Genomic DNA, 22,443 nt, shown 5'->3' on the forward strand with positions numbered 1-22,443 from the left:
CGACGCCCAGAGATCATACACCGGAGACTGCAGGAAGCAATAGATGAATTACTCAAATGGTGCATCAAATGGAAAATCCAAATCAATGGAAGAAAGACTCAAGCAATATTACTGCAAAAGAGAAGATTGAGGATGGAAGAAAACCTTGAAGTTGATGGAGAAGAGGTTGAATGGAAAAATGAAGCAACATACCTAGGAGTGACGCTTGACAGAGGACATGGAAATCAAATGTGCTGTTGATAAAACAAAAGCCGCAATGAGTAAACTTTATCCACTCATAGGCAGAAGAAGTCATATGAATAAGAACATCAAGTTGACGATGATTAAAACTATTACGCGACCACAACTCACATATGGATCGGCGGCATGGGGCTTCGCAGCCAAGACCCACATCAAGAGAATACAGGCCACTGAGAATGAACTCCTTAGAATGGCGATGGACGTGCCCTGGTTTGTTAGGAACAAACAAATCTACAAGGACTTGGAATGGGAACCAGTTACAGAATTTATGAAGAGAAAGGCGGAAAGGATATTCGACAAAGCCAAACAACATCCAAATGAGGAACTACGAAGATTAGTCGACTACGATCCAACGGAAGAAGCTAGAAGTTCAAGAACCTACCACCGAAGACCGAGAGATCAGTTAAGGATTTAAATGTAACCAAAGAAGAGCTTAACCTATAAAAGCTATAGGCAGCATACAACTATCAACACGACTATGATCGTGTGAGAGTCCAAAAACCATAAGAGTCAACTGGTTAATAGGCAAAATGCCCGGAACCTATGAAGAAGCAGTTAAGGGTTTTTAATGGGTCTCGAGCTCAGAGAGTGAGAATCCCCACACTGTTCCCCCTCACAACCGTCGTAAAAGACGGAAATAGGATCGTAGCTTCGACTGTGGATTACTACAGAAACATAACAAAATATTTGGACCAGATTGGTAAGGAGTACTTCACCTACCAGATGGAGGAAGAGAAAAAGATCTACGCAGTCATAAGGCATCTCCCAATAGATGCTGACCTAGATATTATCAAAGATAACTGAATCCTTTTTGTTGCATGGCGATGATGTTATTCCTTTCGCAATGGTTGTGAATTCGGTTTGAAATGCACGATGTGATTAACTTCTAGATCGTTGGAAGACATGTGATTGGTCGGTACTTGGATGGGTCTTCTGTATTCCTTTGGTCTTGAGGTAACAGGTATGTTGTGCCATGTGTAAGGAATATTGGCATTCTTTCAGGATTTTCAATAACATCATTTATTGCGGATGTCAATTTGTTATACATGATCCAAAGTTTCTTGATCCAGAAGTTCTGTAATCCATCAGGCCCAGGTGTTTTCCAGTTTCCAGCCATTCCTCTCCTCGCTGAGTTAGTAATGAACTATGTTGTGAGCGAGTGTTTGAAGAAACTCAGTTTCACGGTGCTCTTTCTGAAGATCTATGTGGATGACACCATCATGGCAGTTCCGCGTGATAAAATTGATGAATTGTTTAGTATTTAACTCGTTCAGCGATACAATTAAGTTCACTTGTGAGGTTGAATCGGGTAATCAGATACCTTTTCTTGAATTAAGTATAAACGAAGAGAAGAAAACACGGGACTTGATGTGATGATCCACCGGCAGGATAGTGGGGTCCGTGAAGTTAGCGAAAAGTTGAAAGCAGTAATTCTGAAACTATGTTAAATATTTAGTGCTTAATTAGTGCCTATTAGTGCCGTATGAATCTTTGACAGCACCATTGTAGTTTTTGAGAAATTGATAATTCAAGTTCTTGGTGCTGACTTCACGCTCAGCACCAACATTTTAAAATTACCATGAAATTATTATACTAATATTTAGTGCTTAATTAGTGCCTGTTAGTGTCTTTGGAACCAATGGAAAAAAATGAACGGTTTTCATAATATCACAGATTATTTCCTTTGGTGCTGACTTCACGCCCAGCACCAACATATTGGAATTTCGTGAAAATTTTTGTTGCAATAATTAGTTCTTAATTAGTGCATATTAGTGCTTTTAAAACGGATGCGATATCATTTTTGGTTTTACAGTAATTGCCTGATGCTTTTCGAACTAGCGTGAAGTTAGCGAAAAGTTGGAAGCACCAATTCTGAAATTATGTCAAATATTTAGTGCTTTATTAGTGCAAATTAGTGCCGTATAAATCTTTGACAGCACCCTTGTAGTTTTTGAGTTACACGAAAAAATCTGTTTTGATACCGCGTAGCCATCTATGGAGAGGTATGCGAGTCATTCTCTGCAATAGATTCGTCGTCAGTGCGTCATTTTATCATCACCTAAAGCGGCTCACACATATACGACTCGGGGCGCCAATCTTGATATCGAAGAATAATTGTACTATTGATTTAAGGGGACACAAAACTATTTTCTGAATTATTCAAATAATGTTTATATGAAGTAAAGGTTCTTTTTCTCAGATACTGCCTAAACTCTTTTTTCTTTTGTAATAATAATAATACTTTTTGGGTCATCGAGATGAAGAAAGAATATAGAGTGTATTATATGCTTAAAAAGAATATCAGAAGAACTGTATTATTTTTCAATATGGAAGTACGAAAATTCTAACAGAAAAATGTATAGTGCTATGAAAATAGACATATTATCCCCTATAATGGGGATAATATAATAGTAAAATATATTTTTATGTATATCTAACCAGACATATGAAAATAAAAATGTCTTAATACGTAGGTACATAACGAAACATAATAGCAATATTTTGACAAAAAAATTCTCAAACATAAACGATGCAACAACAAACTCGAAAAAACGCAAAATTTTCTATATGTAATACAACAAAAAATTGATGAGGAGAAGGCAGAATCATATATCCATTTGAAAAGCAGTTTACAAAAATTTCAGCTTCATTCAAATAATGAATTTGTGTAATTTCATGCTACATATCAATCTTTTAATAGGTATACCTATATATATTCTTCCCATTGACCTTTGACCCTTATATTTTCTCTAAAATTAGCTGTCTCGTAAACTATGAGTTTCATTATGAATGATTAAGATAATTTCGATTCCATAAAGATAAATGAATAAATCTTTCTATCACAGTCGATAAATGAAGAGTATGTATATTTTTGGAGTTTCGATTAATGTGATAATCGTGAGCTGAGTTTCCTCTTCATTTTCTCGTTTGCTTAATATGATCAAGTGTCCTTGAATATTGAAGGTTAAAGATCACGCAAATCAGTGGTCATAATATAATACGATCTAAGACAGACTAGACAAATTCGATACGAATATTTTGTTGAGTCTGTGGAAGACTTTAGATTCAATAGATTGGCATTTGCGTCAAATAACGGCTCTTCAACGAAAAAGGGCAACTACAAAGAAAAAGGGACGAGTAAGAGGTTTTTCGTTGTTTTTAGCTATTTCTAGATTTTTCGTATATCTTCCCCACTCAACATCTTTACCTGAGGTCACCTCAGACCTCCCTTAGGCTTCCCCCCACCAAAAAATGTTTATTTTCGTCTATGTATGGATCTAAGGAATTAAATAATGTGCTTTACTACCCTGATCTTTCTCAGAGAATAAGTTCCCTTCTTTATATGTTTTATTCAAGAAATTGAAATTCATGAAAATATTATTCTTTAACCGATTTCCAAATCTGCCGATTTTGCGCAGTCGTTTCTACCGAGTTCGGAAGTTTGACAACGCTGTTCTCAACATTACGATTGGGTAGAGCCGAGATCCGACGCAAATGCCAATCTATTGAATTTAAAGTCTTCCACAGACTTAACAAAATATTCGTATCGAATTTGTCTAGTCTGTCTAAGATCGTATAATATTATGATCTGGATTTTCTTGAGTTCTGTAATCTTATATCGAACAATGTCGATCTACAAACGTTAAAATAATAAGCTTTGTGAAAAGTTTTAGCTGCCCATGCGACCATGCGAAAAAACCATACCTAAGCATTAACAGGAGTTTCTGTTTGATATTCTCATTTTAAGATCAGTACGCAAAATTTTACTCACTTCCGAATATAAGAGATGGTGAGAGGTGAAATAGATAGTCTTTCCGGGAATTCAATATTTTCTTCATTTTCTTGTTCTTCCGTTGGTAATGATATATTACTTCAATATCAATATCAACTGCAGAGAAGTGTTCGAGATAGGTACGGAAAAGTAGAAAAAACAAACTGATTTGCGTGATCTTTAACCTTCAATATTCAAGGACACTTGATCATATGAAGCAAACGAGAAAATGAAGAGGAAACTCAGCTCACGATTATCACATTAATCGAAACTCCAAAAATATACATACTCTTCATTTATCGACTGTGATAAAAAGATTTATTTATTTATCTTTATGGAATCGAAATTATCTTAATCATTCATAATGAAACTCATATTTTACGAGACAGCAAATTTTGGAGGAAATATTAGGGTCAATGGTCAATGGGAAGAATATATATAGGTATACCTATTAAAAGATTGATGTAGCATGAAATTACACAAATTCATTATTTGAATGAAGCTGAAATTTTTGTAAACTGCTTTTCAAATGGATATATGATAAAAGATGATGTAGCATGAAATTACACAAATTCATTATTTGAATGAAGCTGAAATTTTTGTAAACTGCTTTTCAAATGGATATATGATAAAAGATGATGTAGCATGAAATTACACAAATTCATTATTTGAATGAAGCTGAAATTTTTGTAAACTGCTTCTCAAATGGATATATGATTCTGCCTTCTCGTCATCAATTTTTTGTTGTATTACATATTGAAAATTTTGCGTTTTTTCGAGTTTGTTGTTGCATCGTTTATGTTTGAGAATTTTTTCGTCAAAATATTGCTATTATGTTACGTTATGTACCTACGTATTGAGACATTTTTATTTTCATATGTCTGGTTAGATATACATAAAAATATATTTTACTATTATCCCCATTATAGGGGATAATATGTCTATTTTCATAGCACTATACATTTTTCTGTTAGAATTTTCGTACTTCCATATTGAAAAATAATACAGTTCTTCTGATATTCTTTCTAAGCATATAATACACTCTATATTCTTTTTTCATCCCGATGACCCAAAAAGTGTTATTATTATTATTACAAAAGAAAAAAGAGTTTAGGCAGTGTCTGAGAAAAAGAACCTTTACTTCATCTAAACATTATTTGAATAATTCAGAAAATAGTTTTGTGTCCCCTTAAATCAATAGTACAATTATTCTTCGATATCAAGATTGGCGCCCCGAGTCGTATATGTGTGAGCCGCTTTAGGTGATGATAAAATGACGCACTGACGACGAATCTATTGCAGAGAATGACTCGCATACCTCTCCATAGATGGCTACGCGGTATCAGAACAGATTTTTTCGTGTAACTCAAAAACTACAAGGGTGCTGTTAAAGATTTATACGGCACTAATTTGCACTAATGAAGCACTAAATATTTGACATGATTTCAGAATTAGTGCTTCCAACTTTTCGCTAACTTCACGCTAGTTCGTAAAGCATCAGGCAATTACTGTAAAACCAAAAATGATATCGCATCCGTTTTAAAAGCACTAATATGCACTAATTAAGAACTAATTATTGCAACAAAAATTTTCACGAAATTCCAATATGTTGGTGCTGGGCGTGAAGTCAGCACCAAAAGAAATAATCTGTGATATTTTGAAAACCGTTCATTTTTTTCCATTGGTTCCAAAAGCACTAATAGGCACTAATTAAGCACTAAATATTAGTATAATAATTTCATGGTAATTTGAAAATGTTGGTGCTGAGCGTGAAGTCAGCACCAAGAACTTGAATTATCAATTTCTCAAAAACTACAATGGTGCTGTCAAAGATTCATACGGCACTAATTAAGCACTAAATATTTAACATAGTTTCAGAATTAGTGCTTTCAACTTTTCGCTAACTTCACGGACCCAGGATAGTGGGTGTTCTGTCAACAAGCTGATATATGAAACCTAATAGTTCGGGTAGATTTGTGAATTATTTATCTAATCATCACATTTCAGAAAAGATGGGAATCATGAGGGGGTTTTTGTCAAGGGTGAGACGTTGGAGTGGTAAAGATCACATTGATGACGATTTGAGCGATTAAAAGATTTGATTCGCTTTCTCAGGTGGCTTATTTCAAAAAATTAACAACATCTTTAAAAGTCATGTGGAGGATGTCATATTCGCATTTTATAATGTCAAAACTGTTGGTTCGATTTTCTCTAAACTGAAAGAAAATAAGGAAACTATTGAAAATTCTAATTTAGTATACAAAATTTCCTGTAAAGATTGTGGTAAATGTTACGTTGGACAGACCAGGCAACTTCTTAAAAACAGAATACGACAGCGCAAGTATGATTGCCAATTGCAAAATGCTAGTCGGTCTGACAGAACAGCCCTTTCTGAACATCACTTCACAAATCAACAGAGTTTTGACTTTGCCGAAATAAAATTCTTAGATCTAGAGACGAATTTAAAAAAACTTAATCTCAGTGAAATGATTTTCAATTATATGAATAACAGTGTGAATCATCGCTCAGACACGCAGGGTCTCAATATCATTTACTGTTCTTTGTTGGATATAAATATTTAAAGAACGTATGTCACCTCAGTGAACACATTTGTCTCATTCGCTTGGTCTGTCTAATCGATTCCGTTCTATGTACTGTACATTTTCCGTATGTAATGTCATCGTTGAACTTCATGGTTATATTTATCTGTGTATTTTAGTCATTTATTCTCGCCTTACATATATGTATATTAGTATATGTATATTAGTGATTTTTCTACCCTCTGTATCTTTCAGGTCGTAGACGACAGGTGAAACAACTTTAACAACGGTAAACGGTCCGGAAAACTTCGGAGCCAACTTGGCGGCGAAACTGTCAACGGCCGAGGATAAAGGACGGTCTCGGCGTAGAACTTTATCTCCCACATGGTATCGGACTTCTCTTCGCCGAAGATTGTAGTGGTGAGCCTGTTGTTGGAAGGCACGGTACAGTCTGGTACGGACGAACTCATAAGCCTCCTGGAGATGTCTAATCTGTTGAGTACGGTAAGTCATGTCTCTGTTTTCTTCTTCTGTACGGTTGGATTCTCCGTTCATTTCATTATTGTGGGGGTTTGTCGAATAAATCGCCCTCGGGACTTCTAGTTCCCTTCCATCATTCAAAAATGCCGGTGTGAATCCAGTAGACTCCTGTTTAGCGGTGTTGATGGCAAACGTTAACTCTCCTATCTTTTCATCCCAGGTTCTTTGATCGGCTTCACAAAACTGTGCTATCATGGTCTTCAGGGTACGGTTAGCTCTTTCCACAGGGTTACACTGAGGAGTATACGGTGGCGTGAAACGGTGAGCGATGTTCAGCTCTCGGAGACTGTTCTTAAATAGCCTGCTGTCGAATTGTACTCCATTGTCGGATTATACTAGTTTTGGGCAACCATATTTCAGGATAACTTGTTCGTAGAGGGCCGAATAAACAGTTTTGGCGGGGGCTTTCCGCAACGGACCAACCCACTTTGTGAACCGGTCTTGCAGTACCACGATGTAGGAGTTTCCCTTTTTTGACCGTGGCAATGGCCCTACAATGTCGGTGGATACTTCTTTGAACGGCGCATCCGCCATTCGTTGTGGTTGCATCTTACCAGGGGTTTTCTGTTGCGAAACTTTGTACTTTTGGCACGATGTGCAGTTCCTCACGTATTTCGCAATGTCTCTAAACATCCCTGGTCAGTAATAGTTTCTGGCTATCCGTGCAATCGTCTTGGCAATCCCCATGTGACCTGCTAGTTCTGAGTCGTGGTTTTCCTTCAGTACTTCGGTTCGCTGTTCGGTCGGTACACAGAGGTCCAGGGTTGGCCGGTTCCATCTTCTGTGAAGTCGGATGAGTCCCAGAAATGTCGTCCCAGAAATGTACCTCGACAGCTTCTTGAATTTTCGGTGTTGGTTTGGCAATCAGTCGACCTTCCAGGTAACAGTCCGCGGTACTGAGGTTAATGGAAAAATTGAACCTTCCTAATACGTCCATTCCTAGTATGAGGTCAACTGGTAAATCAGGTACGAATAAAAATTGTACGTCGGTCAAGGAATAATCAGCCAGGTGAACGGCGGTAGTGTAGAGTTTGGGTGTTGTCGTGGGTTGACCATTTGCAACCACCACGAAACCATTCTCAACATGTTGTCCGGTGATTCCCTTGCTTTCACATTGTTTTGCCACTTTCCGACTTACGAAACTCTTCGTGGCGGTTCTTCCACAAAACCTGGTTTTGAGGGTGGCCGGGTGTACTGGCTCATCTGCCACTGGACTAGTTCAAAAACTTTTCCCTTACGGAGAAGTTCATCATACGTCTTGGTCTCCTGGAAAGCCAAGGCTTGTTGTAAGGGCGGAATCAACCTCTGTCGGATAAGTCGGATCTGCTCTACCTCGGATGGTTTTGTATAGGTGATTCTCTGAAATTCATCCTACTGGATATGTTTTTGTATAGGTGAGTTTTTGGAATGAGTTCTGCATCCGGGTAACATACAGAAGCAGCTTTTCTTCTGGGCCCTGTGTTCTCCTTTTTATTTCCTCTAACAGATTCTCCTCGTAGTTGACCGGCAGAAATGCTTCTTTCAGTTGGTTGGAAAAATCTTCCCAGTCGTTGAAAGTACCTCTATTGGGAATAAACCAATCCCTTGCATCCTTTCGTAGTAGTTCATAAACTGATTCAAAAACTTGTTCCAGGGACACTTTACGGGATTCAGCCAGCCTCTCCACTTCTTCAAGAAATCCGGTCACACTTCCAGTGCCATCAAAGGAAATGTTCCACTTGTGTACAGGGACAGTCGGTATTGTTGATCGGGACTCCGGTTCTGATCTGGCAGGTGTTGTGATGACTGGTCGGTCAGAACTTATCCAAGGTGCAGGTAAGTGTGGAAAAGACACCCTTCGTGTAGAATTAATCCATCTACCCTGTGTCGGACCTTCAGGTGTTGTTGTCCCACAGTCCTGTGACTGTGTGAGAGGTATCGCTGGTAACTGTCGCAGTAATGCTCTACATGTCTGTCTTGTCTCATTCATGACCTCTTCTAATGTTGAATTCCTTACAGGTGTGCCAGTATGTGAAACATTGGCTACAAAAGGGACCTCTGGTCTCGGTTGGATGGCTGCGGCTGTTCACGATTACTCTTCTTACATAGCTCCTCCAGTGTTTCTAATGCTTTAGCTGTAGTTGCCTTCATTTGTTCAACTAGTTGTAACTGTGTTGTGTCTGCAGTGGCAATAAAGTCCAGCCTTCCTTGAATGTGTATTAATGGGGTGTAAATTCGCGAAAATTCGTTAGCCGCATTCTCATGATTGAAGTTCTGAAGGGATTCCACCAAATCGGTGAGTTTGTTTTGGCAAATCTCAATCTCCGAGGCGGGATTCAATGATGTTGGGGGTAATAGAGGTTCATTAGACTGAAGTACTTGTCGTAACAGACTCCGTTTAGTCATCACAGTACCCGGTATCGATTGTCCTCTCAGTTGTAATTCGTATGTAAGTTCATCACTGAGTAACCGGTTCACATCCATGTTCCACATATTATTTTCAACTAAGTCCGATTCAGAACGCACCAATCTTTCACACTCGGTATGTCTTTCACAATCTGTTTAAGTTCTAATTCCAACCCGGTAGGTTAATCGTTAGCCAACCTATTCGCTTAAGTTCGAAGTGGGTATCGGTACACCACACAAAAAAAAAAGAAAATCAAAGTCATGTCCCGGTGTATCAAAAAAAGTCTAAGTTCAAGTCCCGGCGCACCAAAATAATCTAAGTCCCGATGTATCGCACTAAAAATTTTACAAGTCCAACGTTACTCGAAAAAAATTTCAATCAGTCCCACTAAAGCCCGAAAATATTCGCGAAATACCGCTCACACACTCGCAAGTCGTTTCGTATAGTCCGGAAAATGTCCCGAAATTCGAATCGCACCAGAACGCATAGGTTAATTTCCGAACAGTCTTTCAAGTTCAATATCCAGAAAATAAATCACAATAATCGAATTTCAGTTTTCAGAAAAAATCAGCAATAATTGGTAAGTTTCAACAGAACAGGTCAAAATAAAAGCAGGTAGACAAGTTATCAACAGGGTAATAGGTGATTTACTATTAAAACGATAGGTAAATCAAACCTATTGAATTTTACCAATCGTGACAATAAATTTTCAATGTTCGGAAATTCACTCACCTTCAATACGAAATTGAAACAGTTCAATTCAATAAATCAGAAATAATAAAAAATCGGAAATAATTTTCACTGATATAACGGCGCAACAACGAAGAAGTCAAAATCGAATTATGTAAAAGTTTATTCACACCTTCGGAAACTAATTATATGTACAAGGGAGATATGTGTAGGTATGAAATATGAGTGATTCTATAAGCGAAAATACATTCGGGAAATTCTATCCGGTCACGAGCACTTTATGAAATTTATACCGGGTGCAGTGAAAAATCAAAGGTTCAATGAAAATGCGCCAACCAGAACTGACGGAACGAATACTAAGGACTTGCTATACGGTATCGGGATGTAGTTGTATTTCTCCGGAAATGAAACACAACCAAGGCGGATCTGTTCGAGACTTTTATTCGCTACCCCAAGGGCTATAACGCACCATGACTGATGAGCGAAGAAAAGGTCTATTTTTAGCGCAACTACGGGATTTCACTGACTACGAGCGGTATCTCTTATTCTCTGTCCCAAGGGCTATAACGCGCTATGACTGACAGAAAAGAAGAGATTTCGGATTCAACACTTATGACGCGGAACGCGGACAGGGGGGTTGACGGGACTTTCCCTTCAGTACCCCAAGGGCTTACACGCCATGACTGATAGCGAAGGGAAAAGTCAGACTCGCGAAACAGGGTAAAGAACGATAAAATACAACAAAAAGCGATACAGTACAGCAGTGTCCAAGTTAAAGAAGTAACGGCGTAGGTCTAACAAAGAAACTGAACGGTACAGACGGGGACCTACCTCCTTTGTTTCAAGCACTCGCGGGAACTCAAAGGAAAGAAAAGAAAACTAAAAAAAAAATTGATTCTAAATAGCACTGATGCAACACAAAATAATTATTCCTCAACGGCGAAAAAAATACGGAAAATTAACTGAATTTAAAGAACTGAATTTTAAACAGAAGTCACCACGTTAAAAAGCGAAAAATCGAAATACTGAAATACTGAAGTAAAGTCAAAGAGCAAGTCGAAGAACTGGAGTAAAAGTGACCGTCGCGGGGGAAAATTTACTTTTATAGGCATATCCCCTCTCACGGTAAAAATCTGAAAATTCCAGAATGCGACAAGAATGAAAAACGTCGTCAGCTCCGGTTTATCGCATATCAACAGATGAAAAACGTCGAAATCTTCAACGGCATGTAAGAAAAACAACGCGAAACACAGATAAGCGGTTTTTTACATTTACTCTGCCTATCGGAATGAACGTACGGAATATTTGAGAATTAAAATATTTTCAAAGACGGAAATCTAAAACGAAAGAAATGCACTAAAATGAATTCCAATTTTCCTCAGAAAACTGGACTTCATTACAACATCTTCATGTATTGCCTTGATTTTATTTATACTGATTTTACTTTTTACAATATTTATTCTGGGTAAGTCTGCTTGATCTGTGATATTCTTGGTGTAGTCTGATTTCGTTGCCTCCTTTACAGTCATGATGAAGTCTGAAAATACAGACGAAACGTCGACTTTTGAATAAAATTTTGTTTAACATTTTGATTTGTCCTCGTTCATGTGAAATCTTATACAGGGTGGCCATTTGAAAACGAAACAGACGAGATTACAGACGAAAAAAATTTTTTCGATAGAAATGCTCGGATAGGTCGATTTCTATTTCCAGGGGGACGACTTAAGATGTAGGTTACGGACGCATAGCGCTTCAACCCTTGCTACTACAACCCTCACCCCAATTTTTGAATAGGGAAGATGGGGTGAGTGATACCTCATTTGAAAGGTATTTCTATACTGATTTCAGCACAGTAATTGTTTTTTCATTTTATGCATTAGTTCTCGAAATATTCTTAACTAAGTATTCGAAAAAGAAGTGGTGTTTTCATGGCACTTGTAGTGTTTTTTTTGTGAAAAATCGACATTTTAAGCTTCAAAACATACTTCCTATTAACATGTTTATCTAAATGTCGTTGATTGAAGAATTCTGCGGCTCTATTCGCACATTGATTGTTTGCAAAAAAAAGTGAAATTATTTCCACCCGCTCTGCAATTGAATAAACCATGTCGAACAATGAATTAGAACACATACAAGTCTCGATTCAAAACTAAGAATAATTCACATGTCAAAGAACCAGTAAGCCAACTCAATGATCTGTTCGTAATAAATAAAAAATTATCGATTCTCATTTTTTTGAAAAAGATATGAATTCAATAATCAACAAAATGAAAACATTATTGAAGCCAACTGAGAAAACACTTCATAATTAAGTCGGAAATCGTTTCACGAATTGGGACTGGAATATTTCTGTGGCATCATTAATGATTTGATTTTCTCACCTGGTAATCTGATTAAAGATATGTACGTATTAGGACTTTTTGGAGATTTCTATCGATCAAGTGTTACCGCATGTTATTGGAAATACTGCAAATTATATCGAAGATAATTTAGATTGAGTTTCAGCAAGATTGAGCTCCTTCGCAATACGCTTTGTTTGTTCGACATCTTGATTAAAGATTTCTATGTCAGTGGATTGGAGAAAGGAAGCCACAGTCATGGTTGTTTTGAAGCTCAAAATGTCGATTTTTCACAAAAAAAAACACTACAAGTGCCATGAAAACACCACTTCATTTTCAAATACTTTAGTTGAGAATATTTCGAGAACTAATGCATAAAATGAAAAAATAATACTGTGCTGCAATCAGTATAAAAATACCTTTCAAATGAGGTATCACTCACCCCATCTTTCCTATTCAAAAATTGGGGGTGAGGGTTGTAGTAGCAAGGGTTGAAGCGCTATGCGTCCGTAACCTTCATTTTAAGTTGTCCCCCTCGAAACAGAAATCGACCTGTCTGAGCATTTCTATCGAAAAAATTTATTTCGTCTGTAATCTCGTCTGTTTCGTTTTCAAATGGCCACCCTGTATATTTCATTAAGTTCCTTGTCGGAATCACCTGGTTCTGGATGGCGAGGAGTCAACCAGTAGTTCGACGCAGATATGTCGACGTAATCATGATTGACCTCGTTCTGATGCCTTCCATGAAAAAATTTGCCAATCAGTTTCTGCATTTGGCTTTCTGCAGAGTGTTCGACAGATTCCAAATGGTCCTGTTGTAGCTTCAACGGAGTAGAACTATCAGCAACACAAACTACTCGATGGAGTTTTGACGAAGCAGCCTTGTTCAGGAAATATTTTCGAAGTCTTTCAATTTCCTGGGACATGCGGTTGGACAAATCAACAATTGGCAGCTCCGTCTGTTCTATTGAGCTTTTGTTTATCATGTTCTGTCAGCATCGTCCTTATTTTTCTCTGTAGGGCCGCTAAATCCGTGGTGGTCCAAGATGTGGTACCGAATGAGTAACCCAGCGCCGAGCAAGCGAAGGTATTATCCTTCTAAATCTTCGGCTCGAATTGATTTTCTTGCATGCTTTATGCCTAGTTACTTGTATGTGTCTCCTTCCTTTAATGCTTCAATTTCTGCACCTTCCTTGAGTTTGAACGTACCATCTTCTATTTTCCCTCTTTTATGTTCAGCAGTCGACAATTTTCTGGTCCAAACTTCATTTTGATGTCTTCCACCATTTTCAGCATCAGTTGCATTTGCCTCTTGGTAGATGCGAAAAGTTTCAAATCGTCCATATAAAGGAGATGATTCAGTTTCATCATAGTTCTACTGCCGCTCTTGATGGAAAATTTCGCGTCTTATTGGAATAGGTCCTGTTGTAATGGAGACATCTGCTGATTTCATTTTGCATTTGAAGCCAGGTTAAGATGGCGTTTTTCAGAAACTCAACAATATTGGTAATTGGGAGCCACGTTGTAAATCTTCAAGATCGTCAAGAGCCAGTGGTCAGGTATGAAATCGAATGATTTAAGATTCCTTAGATTAGAAAAAGGTTGATTGCAGATAACTGAATCTATTATTACTTGTTTTCTGCACCCTCGGCTGTCTTTGGTGCATCCTTTCTGTTGCATGTTGATGATGTTATTCCTTTCGCAATGGTTGTGAATTCGGTTCGAAATGCACAATGTGATTAATTTGGACATCGTTGAGAGACATGTGATTGGTCGGTACTTGGATGGGTCTTCTTTATTATTATTGATTAAATAATAAGAGCTGAGGCTATGCCTTTTAAGCTCAGAAACAGAAATCAAAATGGACACAGTGCAGTAATACAAATTCAATCACTTAATCGAACCTATTTTGGAGAGCTTTCACACTGGGAGCAAAAACTACGTCTTAAGGCAAACCTTTCTAGGTTGAAAAAATTTTTATTGGGCAGTTTTGTCGTTGGGTAGTCCTGAAGTTTTCTTTCATCAATTTGTACCGGTATCCTCGTAAGTTATTAGTGTTGCGGGGGAAAAGTGAATAAGGGTTGACATCAGTCATATTACTGATTGCCCGGAAGCTGAATATGAAATCACCTATCAGTCGGCGATCCTGAAATGAGGATATACCGGAGATATGGAGTCTCTCACAGAGATATAGAAGGGGGGAGATTGAGCTTTGTGGGTCCTCCATTTGTCAGGTCATAGCACGGTATTATGATCACGGTCTAACAATTTAGTGAATATTCTTGTCATTTAGCTGCCATTGCCTGCTGTCAAGTCAAAAGAATGTAAACAATAATAACAAATATGAACGTATTTTTGGTGATATTCAGCGGATTCGTGTGGTTTTATTAGCTTTTTTCGCTGAATAGCAGGATATTTACGATGGCTTACTTCACAATTATAGGTAAGTTCCCAATTATATCAATTTTTGAATATCTTTGATAGGTTTACCAATTTTTTAAACTTGTTTCAGTATTTCTCCTTCAAAATTGATGAAAAGACTCATCGAATTGAAAAAACTCCATATAGAAGGAAATTATACAATTAAGTCTCTTAAAAATAAAATACAACACATGAAAGAAGTGATGGACTTTTTGAGACAAGATCAACGTATTTCTGAAAATGCTGCCCATCATTGGGAGAAATCTTTTGATTCAGTGCCACATTGATGAAGAGACATTTAAAAAATGTAGAGAATGATACTGTGACCCTAAAAGTTCCAGTCTTGAGGGAATTGTAATATTCTTCAAAAATCAAGGTAAGATGAGATAATTTAATATGAAACTGAGATGATTTTATTTTTTGTTTGTTTCAGAGGGACTTCATGTACCATCATATGGAATTATAACGATATGTCAATCAGGAATTTGATGATTTCAACTGAAAATAGAGTTTCAAGAGATGAAAATTTTCTCGAAGCATTTGCAACAATTCAATTCCAAAAATTTTATGATCGAGTTGATGATTTGTTCCCTTCCTTGAAAGAACATTTTTTATATTCTTCAGTGATTGGAAGACATTATGGCTTTCTTTTAGTGAAAAATATTACCAGATCTCATTTTAAAATTAGAATATTCAATCTGTAAAAAGTTTATACTGAAAAATTCAAGGTTCTGCAATTAGAAGACTTCATCAGTTGATTTTATGCAGCAATCGATACTGGATATACAATATTGTATAAATAAAATGAATAGAAAAATGTTTTTTTTTATATATTTAATGCCAGTAGCTACTGGAAAATTTATCGACTTGTTAGCTTTCATCATATCATGTCTTACTTCCAATAAAAAATATCAGATCAAATTATCCACTTTGTGCAAGAGTTCCAGAATTGCATCTCGAAGGAAATTGGGCGAGCAATTTTTCAGGGTACTTTCCTCTGATCGTAATTAGGGAACAGTAGTGAAAAGAAGCGATTCTGGAACAAACCAAATATTGGTGACGCTTCGAAGTCTATATATATCAAACTACCCCATAAGACCAAATTGCTAGAATCTTCGAAATCATGGATTTTATTTTGAAAACGTTACCTATTTAGAAAAGACGAAAAGACAATTAAATTAAAATTCATCGTTGGTTACAAACGCTTGAATATAATTCAAAAGGATTCATTGGTTTAGATGATATGTTCAATATTTGGACATCTCATTATATTCACCAGAATACATAAAACAAAAAATTTTTTCCTTCGTTGACATTTTTGGTATTCATTTTGTATTGTACTGAATAAATAAGAAAAGAATTGACCGAATTCACATAATTTCAAGTACTGTTATCAACGAAATCATAACATTCAAATTCTGAATTTTACGTCCCCCTGTATATAACTCTTGCCACATGCTATCACTTTTAGGCGGTGCTGTATATATTTCCTGACAAATGGCGGCCTTCAATTTTAGCCAGTTCGCGCAGCTTGAAGCTCAATCTCCCCCCTTCCATATCTCTGGTCTCTCATCATATACAAGACGCATATGACCATAAGGAATACGATTAGGCCAACGCTGTACCGCCTCCAACTGCTCAATGTCAGCATTTAGGATAGGGCACCAGGCTGGGCCAGCAAATTCGAGGAATGGTCTTATATATGTTACGGGCAATGTAATTATTTAGGTCAGTATTTATAATGCTTGGTTATTATGAATAATGACCATTAAAATCGGGCAATTTGATAAATTTGAATTACTTCACAATAATTTCTCACATTGCCCGGTCATTATAAATACCGCTATTATTTCTTTGGGTACTTTGATTAATTGACACCAAAGGGACAACCTATGTGAAAAGAATGGCGAAGATATTCCACAGATAGAGATTTAACTAAGAGAATGTGCAAGATTGTCATCCAAGACAGGCTATAGTCGATGTGGCTTTAAAGGTAGCTGTAAATCCGACGAGCGCAAGTGTCGTAAAGAAAAAAAGCTATGTAACTCGAAATGTCACCAAAGTGGAAGCTGCTCTAATGAATAGAGCGTGTATTGGCCTGTATTGCTACGTATTGACATTTTGTGTGAATATAAATTTGAAAGTACGTACATATCTAATACTTTAGTTTTATTTGGACTTACGTTTTGTTTGTACTTATTTCATCCCACCGGTTTGTTTGTCAGCATGTGAAATTTTATTTGTTATGTTTTGTTTGTTACTTTGTGATTCAGGTATGCAAAAATTTGTTATTTTTTATAAGAAATATTAATAATATATATTATAAAATGCCCACCTGATTTTTAGCATTATACATAATAACCGGGCAATGTAATATTTGCAACATAATTTATCATTTTGTCATATCCTTTTGGGCACTTTTCAAATTGCCCGGGCATTATAAACAATGCCCAATTATTTACATTGCCCGTAACATATATAAGTCTTGTATTAGCTACAATAGACAGTGGGAGAACAACCTCGGAAACACTTCGAGATCATAAAGACGAGGCTGCTTGCCCTGGATGTTACCTTCTTTACACGAGGAGACCAGCTCAAGTCAGGTGTGATGGTCAATCCTATTTTCATTCAGTTTTTAACATGGCCTTTTCCTTGACACATTACTGATATCATGAATGATATAAATCATGTCAAAGTCAATATTGTCGAGATTAAGGGAACGATAATGGAGCGAACACGTTGAGAGTCAAAAAGCATATCCAAACAAGAATTTTAGAAAATAGCCTCATACATTTTTCATGCATGGTCGTTATTACAGCCATTGTGAAATGAACCCCCCTGACCCCCTGGTCGCTGATACGGCAGTTTGTAGTTTCGACTTCATTTCGTTGAACCGCGTTGTTCCTCTTGCATGGGGTACAACTTAAATTTAGTTGACTGAGCAAAAACTTCGGTTATCGATTTCTTTGGACTCGTTATATTATCTGGCTCAACAAAGCGACGGGACTTGATATAGGACCATATTGGAGGATCATCCATGAATAAAATTTGCGAAACTTGCTAGGAGAATAGGCTTTCAAGCATTGCTTCTGTTCGCTACATCTCGCTTAAGTTCATGATGCTCTTTTGAATCTTTCTGCTTCCTGAAGGAACAATGAACTCAGTTGCAGCATCAGAGGCCTTGTCATTAGTTCGCATATGGAGCAATTTGAGTTCATATAGTCACAATGGTGGCTTGGTACGACATATATTGTGTCTAGTAAACATTGTTAGTAAAACTATCCATGGATTTACCGAAAACGACGCAGTTGCTCAAAAATTGCTAGGACCTACCGAGTTTTTTAAACTCCTTTAATATATCAGCTACATTTAGGGAAAGAGCTCTGAAAAGTGGAATAAATCCTTTTTTCAAAGGACCCCGCACACCTACTTAGGAAAAGCGGGTCCAGTGAATTTTCCTCATTTTTACATATTATATTTATATCAACCTTAAGAACAATATATCAGATTTTCACGAAGGTCTTACATCCGGTTTCTTCTATAGCGTTCCAAAATTGCAGCTGCGGAAAAATGAATCTTTAAATTTTGATGATAATTCTTCTTATTTTCAAAATTTCATCATGATGCCTTGGGTTCTGAATAACAAGATATCACAGATATCCAAACACCGCCCACCACGTTATGTTTCGTTATACAGACTGTTTCATGAAAGAACGAGTTATGAAGGAAAATGATTTGCAGTATTTTCTGAATTAAAGAAAGATCTGTAATAGCTAAAAGGGTTGCCATTTGATCATTATCTACTTTGAGTGAATTGGAGTTTGCGAACCGAATTATTGACTTATTATTATCATCAATGGCGCACCCAAAATGATATTATGGGGGGAGGGGGGCACACATAGGTTCTGGGTGGGGCACGCCTAACTGTAAGCTTGATGAAAGTAGTTTTTTACGGTTTTACCATAGCAAAATCAGTTAGCTTTTCGACGCTTGGGGGGGCACGTGCCCCCGTGCCCCCCTGCTGGGTGCGCCAATGATTTATTATACTCAATACTTTTCATTCTTGAAGTCGTTACCACATGAAATTGAGAGGCGAGCATTCAAGCTCAATGGCGTCAACCACTTTGCTTGCCAGATTTATCCACATATATTAAAGATCTACTTCTTATCAGAAACGAATAAGTAACTGCAAACTGAAAAACAATAACTTCTTCTATCAAAGAGGCGATTTATTGAGGTCTCGCACCACCTGAAAATTTTGCAGGAGCCTCTGCCACCCGTCGTAATATTTATTACATTTCATGATGAAATTCCAGTTATATTTTTTTTTCGAATGATGACAATAGTTAATGATACGGTTTATGCCATATCTATCTATTGCAGAATTCTATGAAAAATATTTTAGAAAAGTGATAAATTTCACTCATCTTTTGCCGTGATCCCTGAAAACTTGACTCGGTGTTGAAAAAATACTTATAGAGTAAAAAAAGAAAGTTCCGCAGAGAATAGATTTCTTTTGCTATTTTTTCTCTGAGATGTTTAAGGATTATCCATTCATTCTGGGAGACCATGTAAATAATTATATATAATGCAATGAAATAATACTCACGAATAAAGCTGGCCACAACATAACAACGTAAAGAGCAATCGTGAGGTGAACAGTGAAGGTCCTCACTATTACCAGCATAGATAAATAATATTTGAGGTACATCTGTCTCAGCGGTGGAAACTTATAAGGATCGAGGGCAATTCTCCAGAGTTTTTCCATATCTTTGCTGAACGTGATGAAGGAGGAATCTATCACCAATGCTGCAACTCCGGCTAATATCACGAAAACTGTTTCTGCTTGATGTAAGAAAAAATGTTCTTTCATCTTTCTTTGGTATGCTTCAGCACAAGAATTTTGATTTGAGTTATCAAACTGAAAAGCATAGAATTATTCCAATCAATCAAATTTCTGACTTTTCCAACATTTATAGATACATATATCAACCCCTACCATGAGTGTACAACTAGTACCACCTTCGAAAAGCATACTCCGTCGACCTTTTTTTTCCCATTCCACACTAGAAATACTCATATTCAATTGGTGGTATTACATTCATATTTATTTTAGCAGTCGGTTGTTCATGAAATAATTAAATAGTTTTTGTAACTAGAACGGAGTAAGGTTGGCAATCATGAAATGTCGTTAATATCATAATACCGTTGCAACAACTAATATCAATTTTTATTCAAAAAATGCCAAAAGTGATTGAAAAAAGAGAAGACAGGGTTTCAGGAAGTGCTTTTTCGAATTCAGGTCCGCTCATTCAAATGGTTATACCCTGATATTCTAAAATCCACAGTACGTTAGAAGGTAGCGATCATATTCAATGTAAGAGAATCAGATGTTTCATCTGATTAGGTACCTTTACACTAACGCTCTTTCGCGCGCGACTAGAACGCCCCGTGCCAATCGCTTGCGAAAGAATGCTAGTGTAAAGGCAAATCATTCACTCGGTTTTTGGACGTGTAAAAATTCGCGAGCGACTAGCCCGAGTGACTGAGTTTGTTTGGATTCGGGGCGTTTGTGTATTCGCGCGGGTTTCTAATTGAAGAAGTACATACGTTCAAAATTCGTAAGTACATGTAGGTATGTAGGTATTAATTAATGATTATTCGTACAAGATTTTAATTTATAAGGAACATGGAAGATTCAAGACTTTGGAGCAAAGACTTTATGGATTCGGCATCCATTCTCAAATAGTTCCTGAAGTCCATAGGAAAATTTTCACGCAACTCATTCAAGAGAGGCATATGTCCATATGTACGATTTTCCATCCATTCTTTCACCCAGCATCTTCTGTTTCTCTTGGAATATTCATATACACTGCCAAGCACAAAGCCACTTTCAGTTTGCGTTTTTTATTCAATTTGTCCATTTCGAGCTATGGAATGCCGCTAAAACCGTTGAAAATTTCAACATGCCACGAGTCACGCCAACCTCTCGCTCACAATGAGAGATTTCGAATTGGACGCTCCAAAGCACACGCAAGACTGCGCGAAAAGCCGATGCGACCTCAAGACACAAAATAGTTAACACGCGCCATTCCATACCGCGCGAAAACACGAGTGACTGGCACTCGCGATTCGATCGCGCGCGAAAGAGTGTTAGTGTAAAGGTACCTAATCTAAACGACTTATATTCAAGCTGAGTATTTCCACAATCAGAAAGATTGTGAATGAAGAGGATGACAAAGAATTTCCTTCTATTGGGAGACCCAAAAAAGTGGTGTCATTTGAGAATTTTATGAGAGAATTAATGCGAAAAGTTTACCATAGGATTTTCGATGAATATCATCGTAGAACGAAGAAAAAGTTCCGAAAATTGATTTTTCTATTTTTCATTTGACTTGTCTTATACATTGTAAATGTCTTAAGGTAACAATCAATACCTAATTATTTTTATTATTATATCAATTTATTATGATGACCAGCCACAAATACGCGCCAGTTGTGCTGGTAATTGTTTATTCAAGTGAAATTTTTGTTCAGAGGAGAAGTTCATCTTGACATGAAACTTCCTTTCATTACTTTTACTTATATTGATGCAAGATGATTTTTGTTGAAGAATTTAACATTCCTGTAATTATCTGTCAATTCCTTCGGGAGATACCCATTCCCATCCCCTGCATCTTATGCATATATATCATCTTCGGGTTAATATTTTTGAAATCTACAACTGATGTGAACTATTCGAACTTTAGCCAAGGGAGATAACGAAAATTAACTCTCCTCGAGCTAGGCCATATTATGATATTATACTGATCTCTTGTATTTTCCATGCAAATAACTGGATTTGGTATGCCTTCAATCAGTTTGTATAAACTTCAATTTTCCGAAGAGATTCTATATTGTAATGAAATATGTATTAACAGAAACTTTTACGTAGAACGAGCAACAGCGTTGATTCAAAACGCAAAAATGTTTCGACTAGCGTCATAACCCCACATTTTCGTACTATACAGAGTGAAATGTGTCATGGCCAACCGAGTGCTAATATAAAAGGAATGGAGTATATATTCTTTATTCATAGACGAAGTGCAACTGAATGAAAACTAAGGAACATCCGAAAAAACACATATTGCATATGATGAACAATAGAAACATTATTCCACATTCTAAGCAAATAAATAAATCACAATCTGTTGGATTTGAATAGATCGTACATCACACATCTTCTCCTTAAAATTATCGACACAAAGAAATCTAGGAAACCCAAAGAATTATTTCTTCATAAACTTTTTAGGGTTTTCACTCCCAATCTCTGAAACAAAATCAATTAAAAATGAAATCAACGATTTGCTCCTGCGTAAATTCTTGCACTAATTTGTCAAGAGCAAATTAACTAGAAAAAATTGTTGCCTGACAATGAACTGAAAATACATAACGTTGAAATTATAATTCTAAGTGGTAACGTTTCGGAGTCTATATCAGACACCTTCATCAGTGCAAGAATTTACGCAGGAGCAA

The 22,443-nt window shown here is 36.9% G+C and overlaps 1 protein-coding gene and 1 long non-coding RNA gene across 2 annotated transcripts in view; one reads left to right on the forward strand and one right to left on the reverse strand.

Annotated features, from left to right (window-relative positions):
- Nucleotides 1–19,855, reverse strand: part of LOC123317054 — a 123,631-nt gene extending 103,776 nt beyond the window's left edge. The window contains exon 1 of the mRNA XM_044903412.1: nucleotides 19,538–19,855. Coding sequence (XP_044759347.1) covers nucleotides 19,538–19,801 — 264 coding nt within the window. The 5' untranslated portion in view covers nucleotides 19,802–19,855. The remainder of the gene's footprint in view (nucleotides 1–19,537) is intronic.
- Nucleotides 14,741–15,747, forward strand: LOC123317055. Its single transcript, XR_006538132.1, has 3 exons — nucleotides 14,741–14,950; nucleotides 15,020–15,304; nucleotides 15,362–15,747. It is a non-coding gene; the product is annotated as an uncharacterized LOC123317055 (long non-coding RNA).
- Nucleotides 19,856–22,443: the final 2,588 nt, after the last annotated feature.

This window comes from Coccinella septempunctata, chromosome 7, assembly GCF_907165205.1.
Source record: "Coccinella septempunctata chromosome 7, icCocSept1.1, whole genome shotgun sequence".
NCBI classification, from domain to species: domain Eukaryota; kingdom Metazoa; phylum Arthropoda; class Insecta; order Coleoptera; family Coccinellidae; genus Coccinella; species Coccinella septempunctata.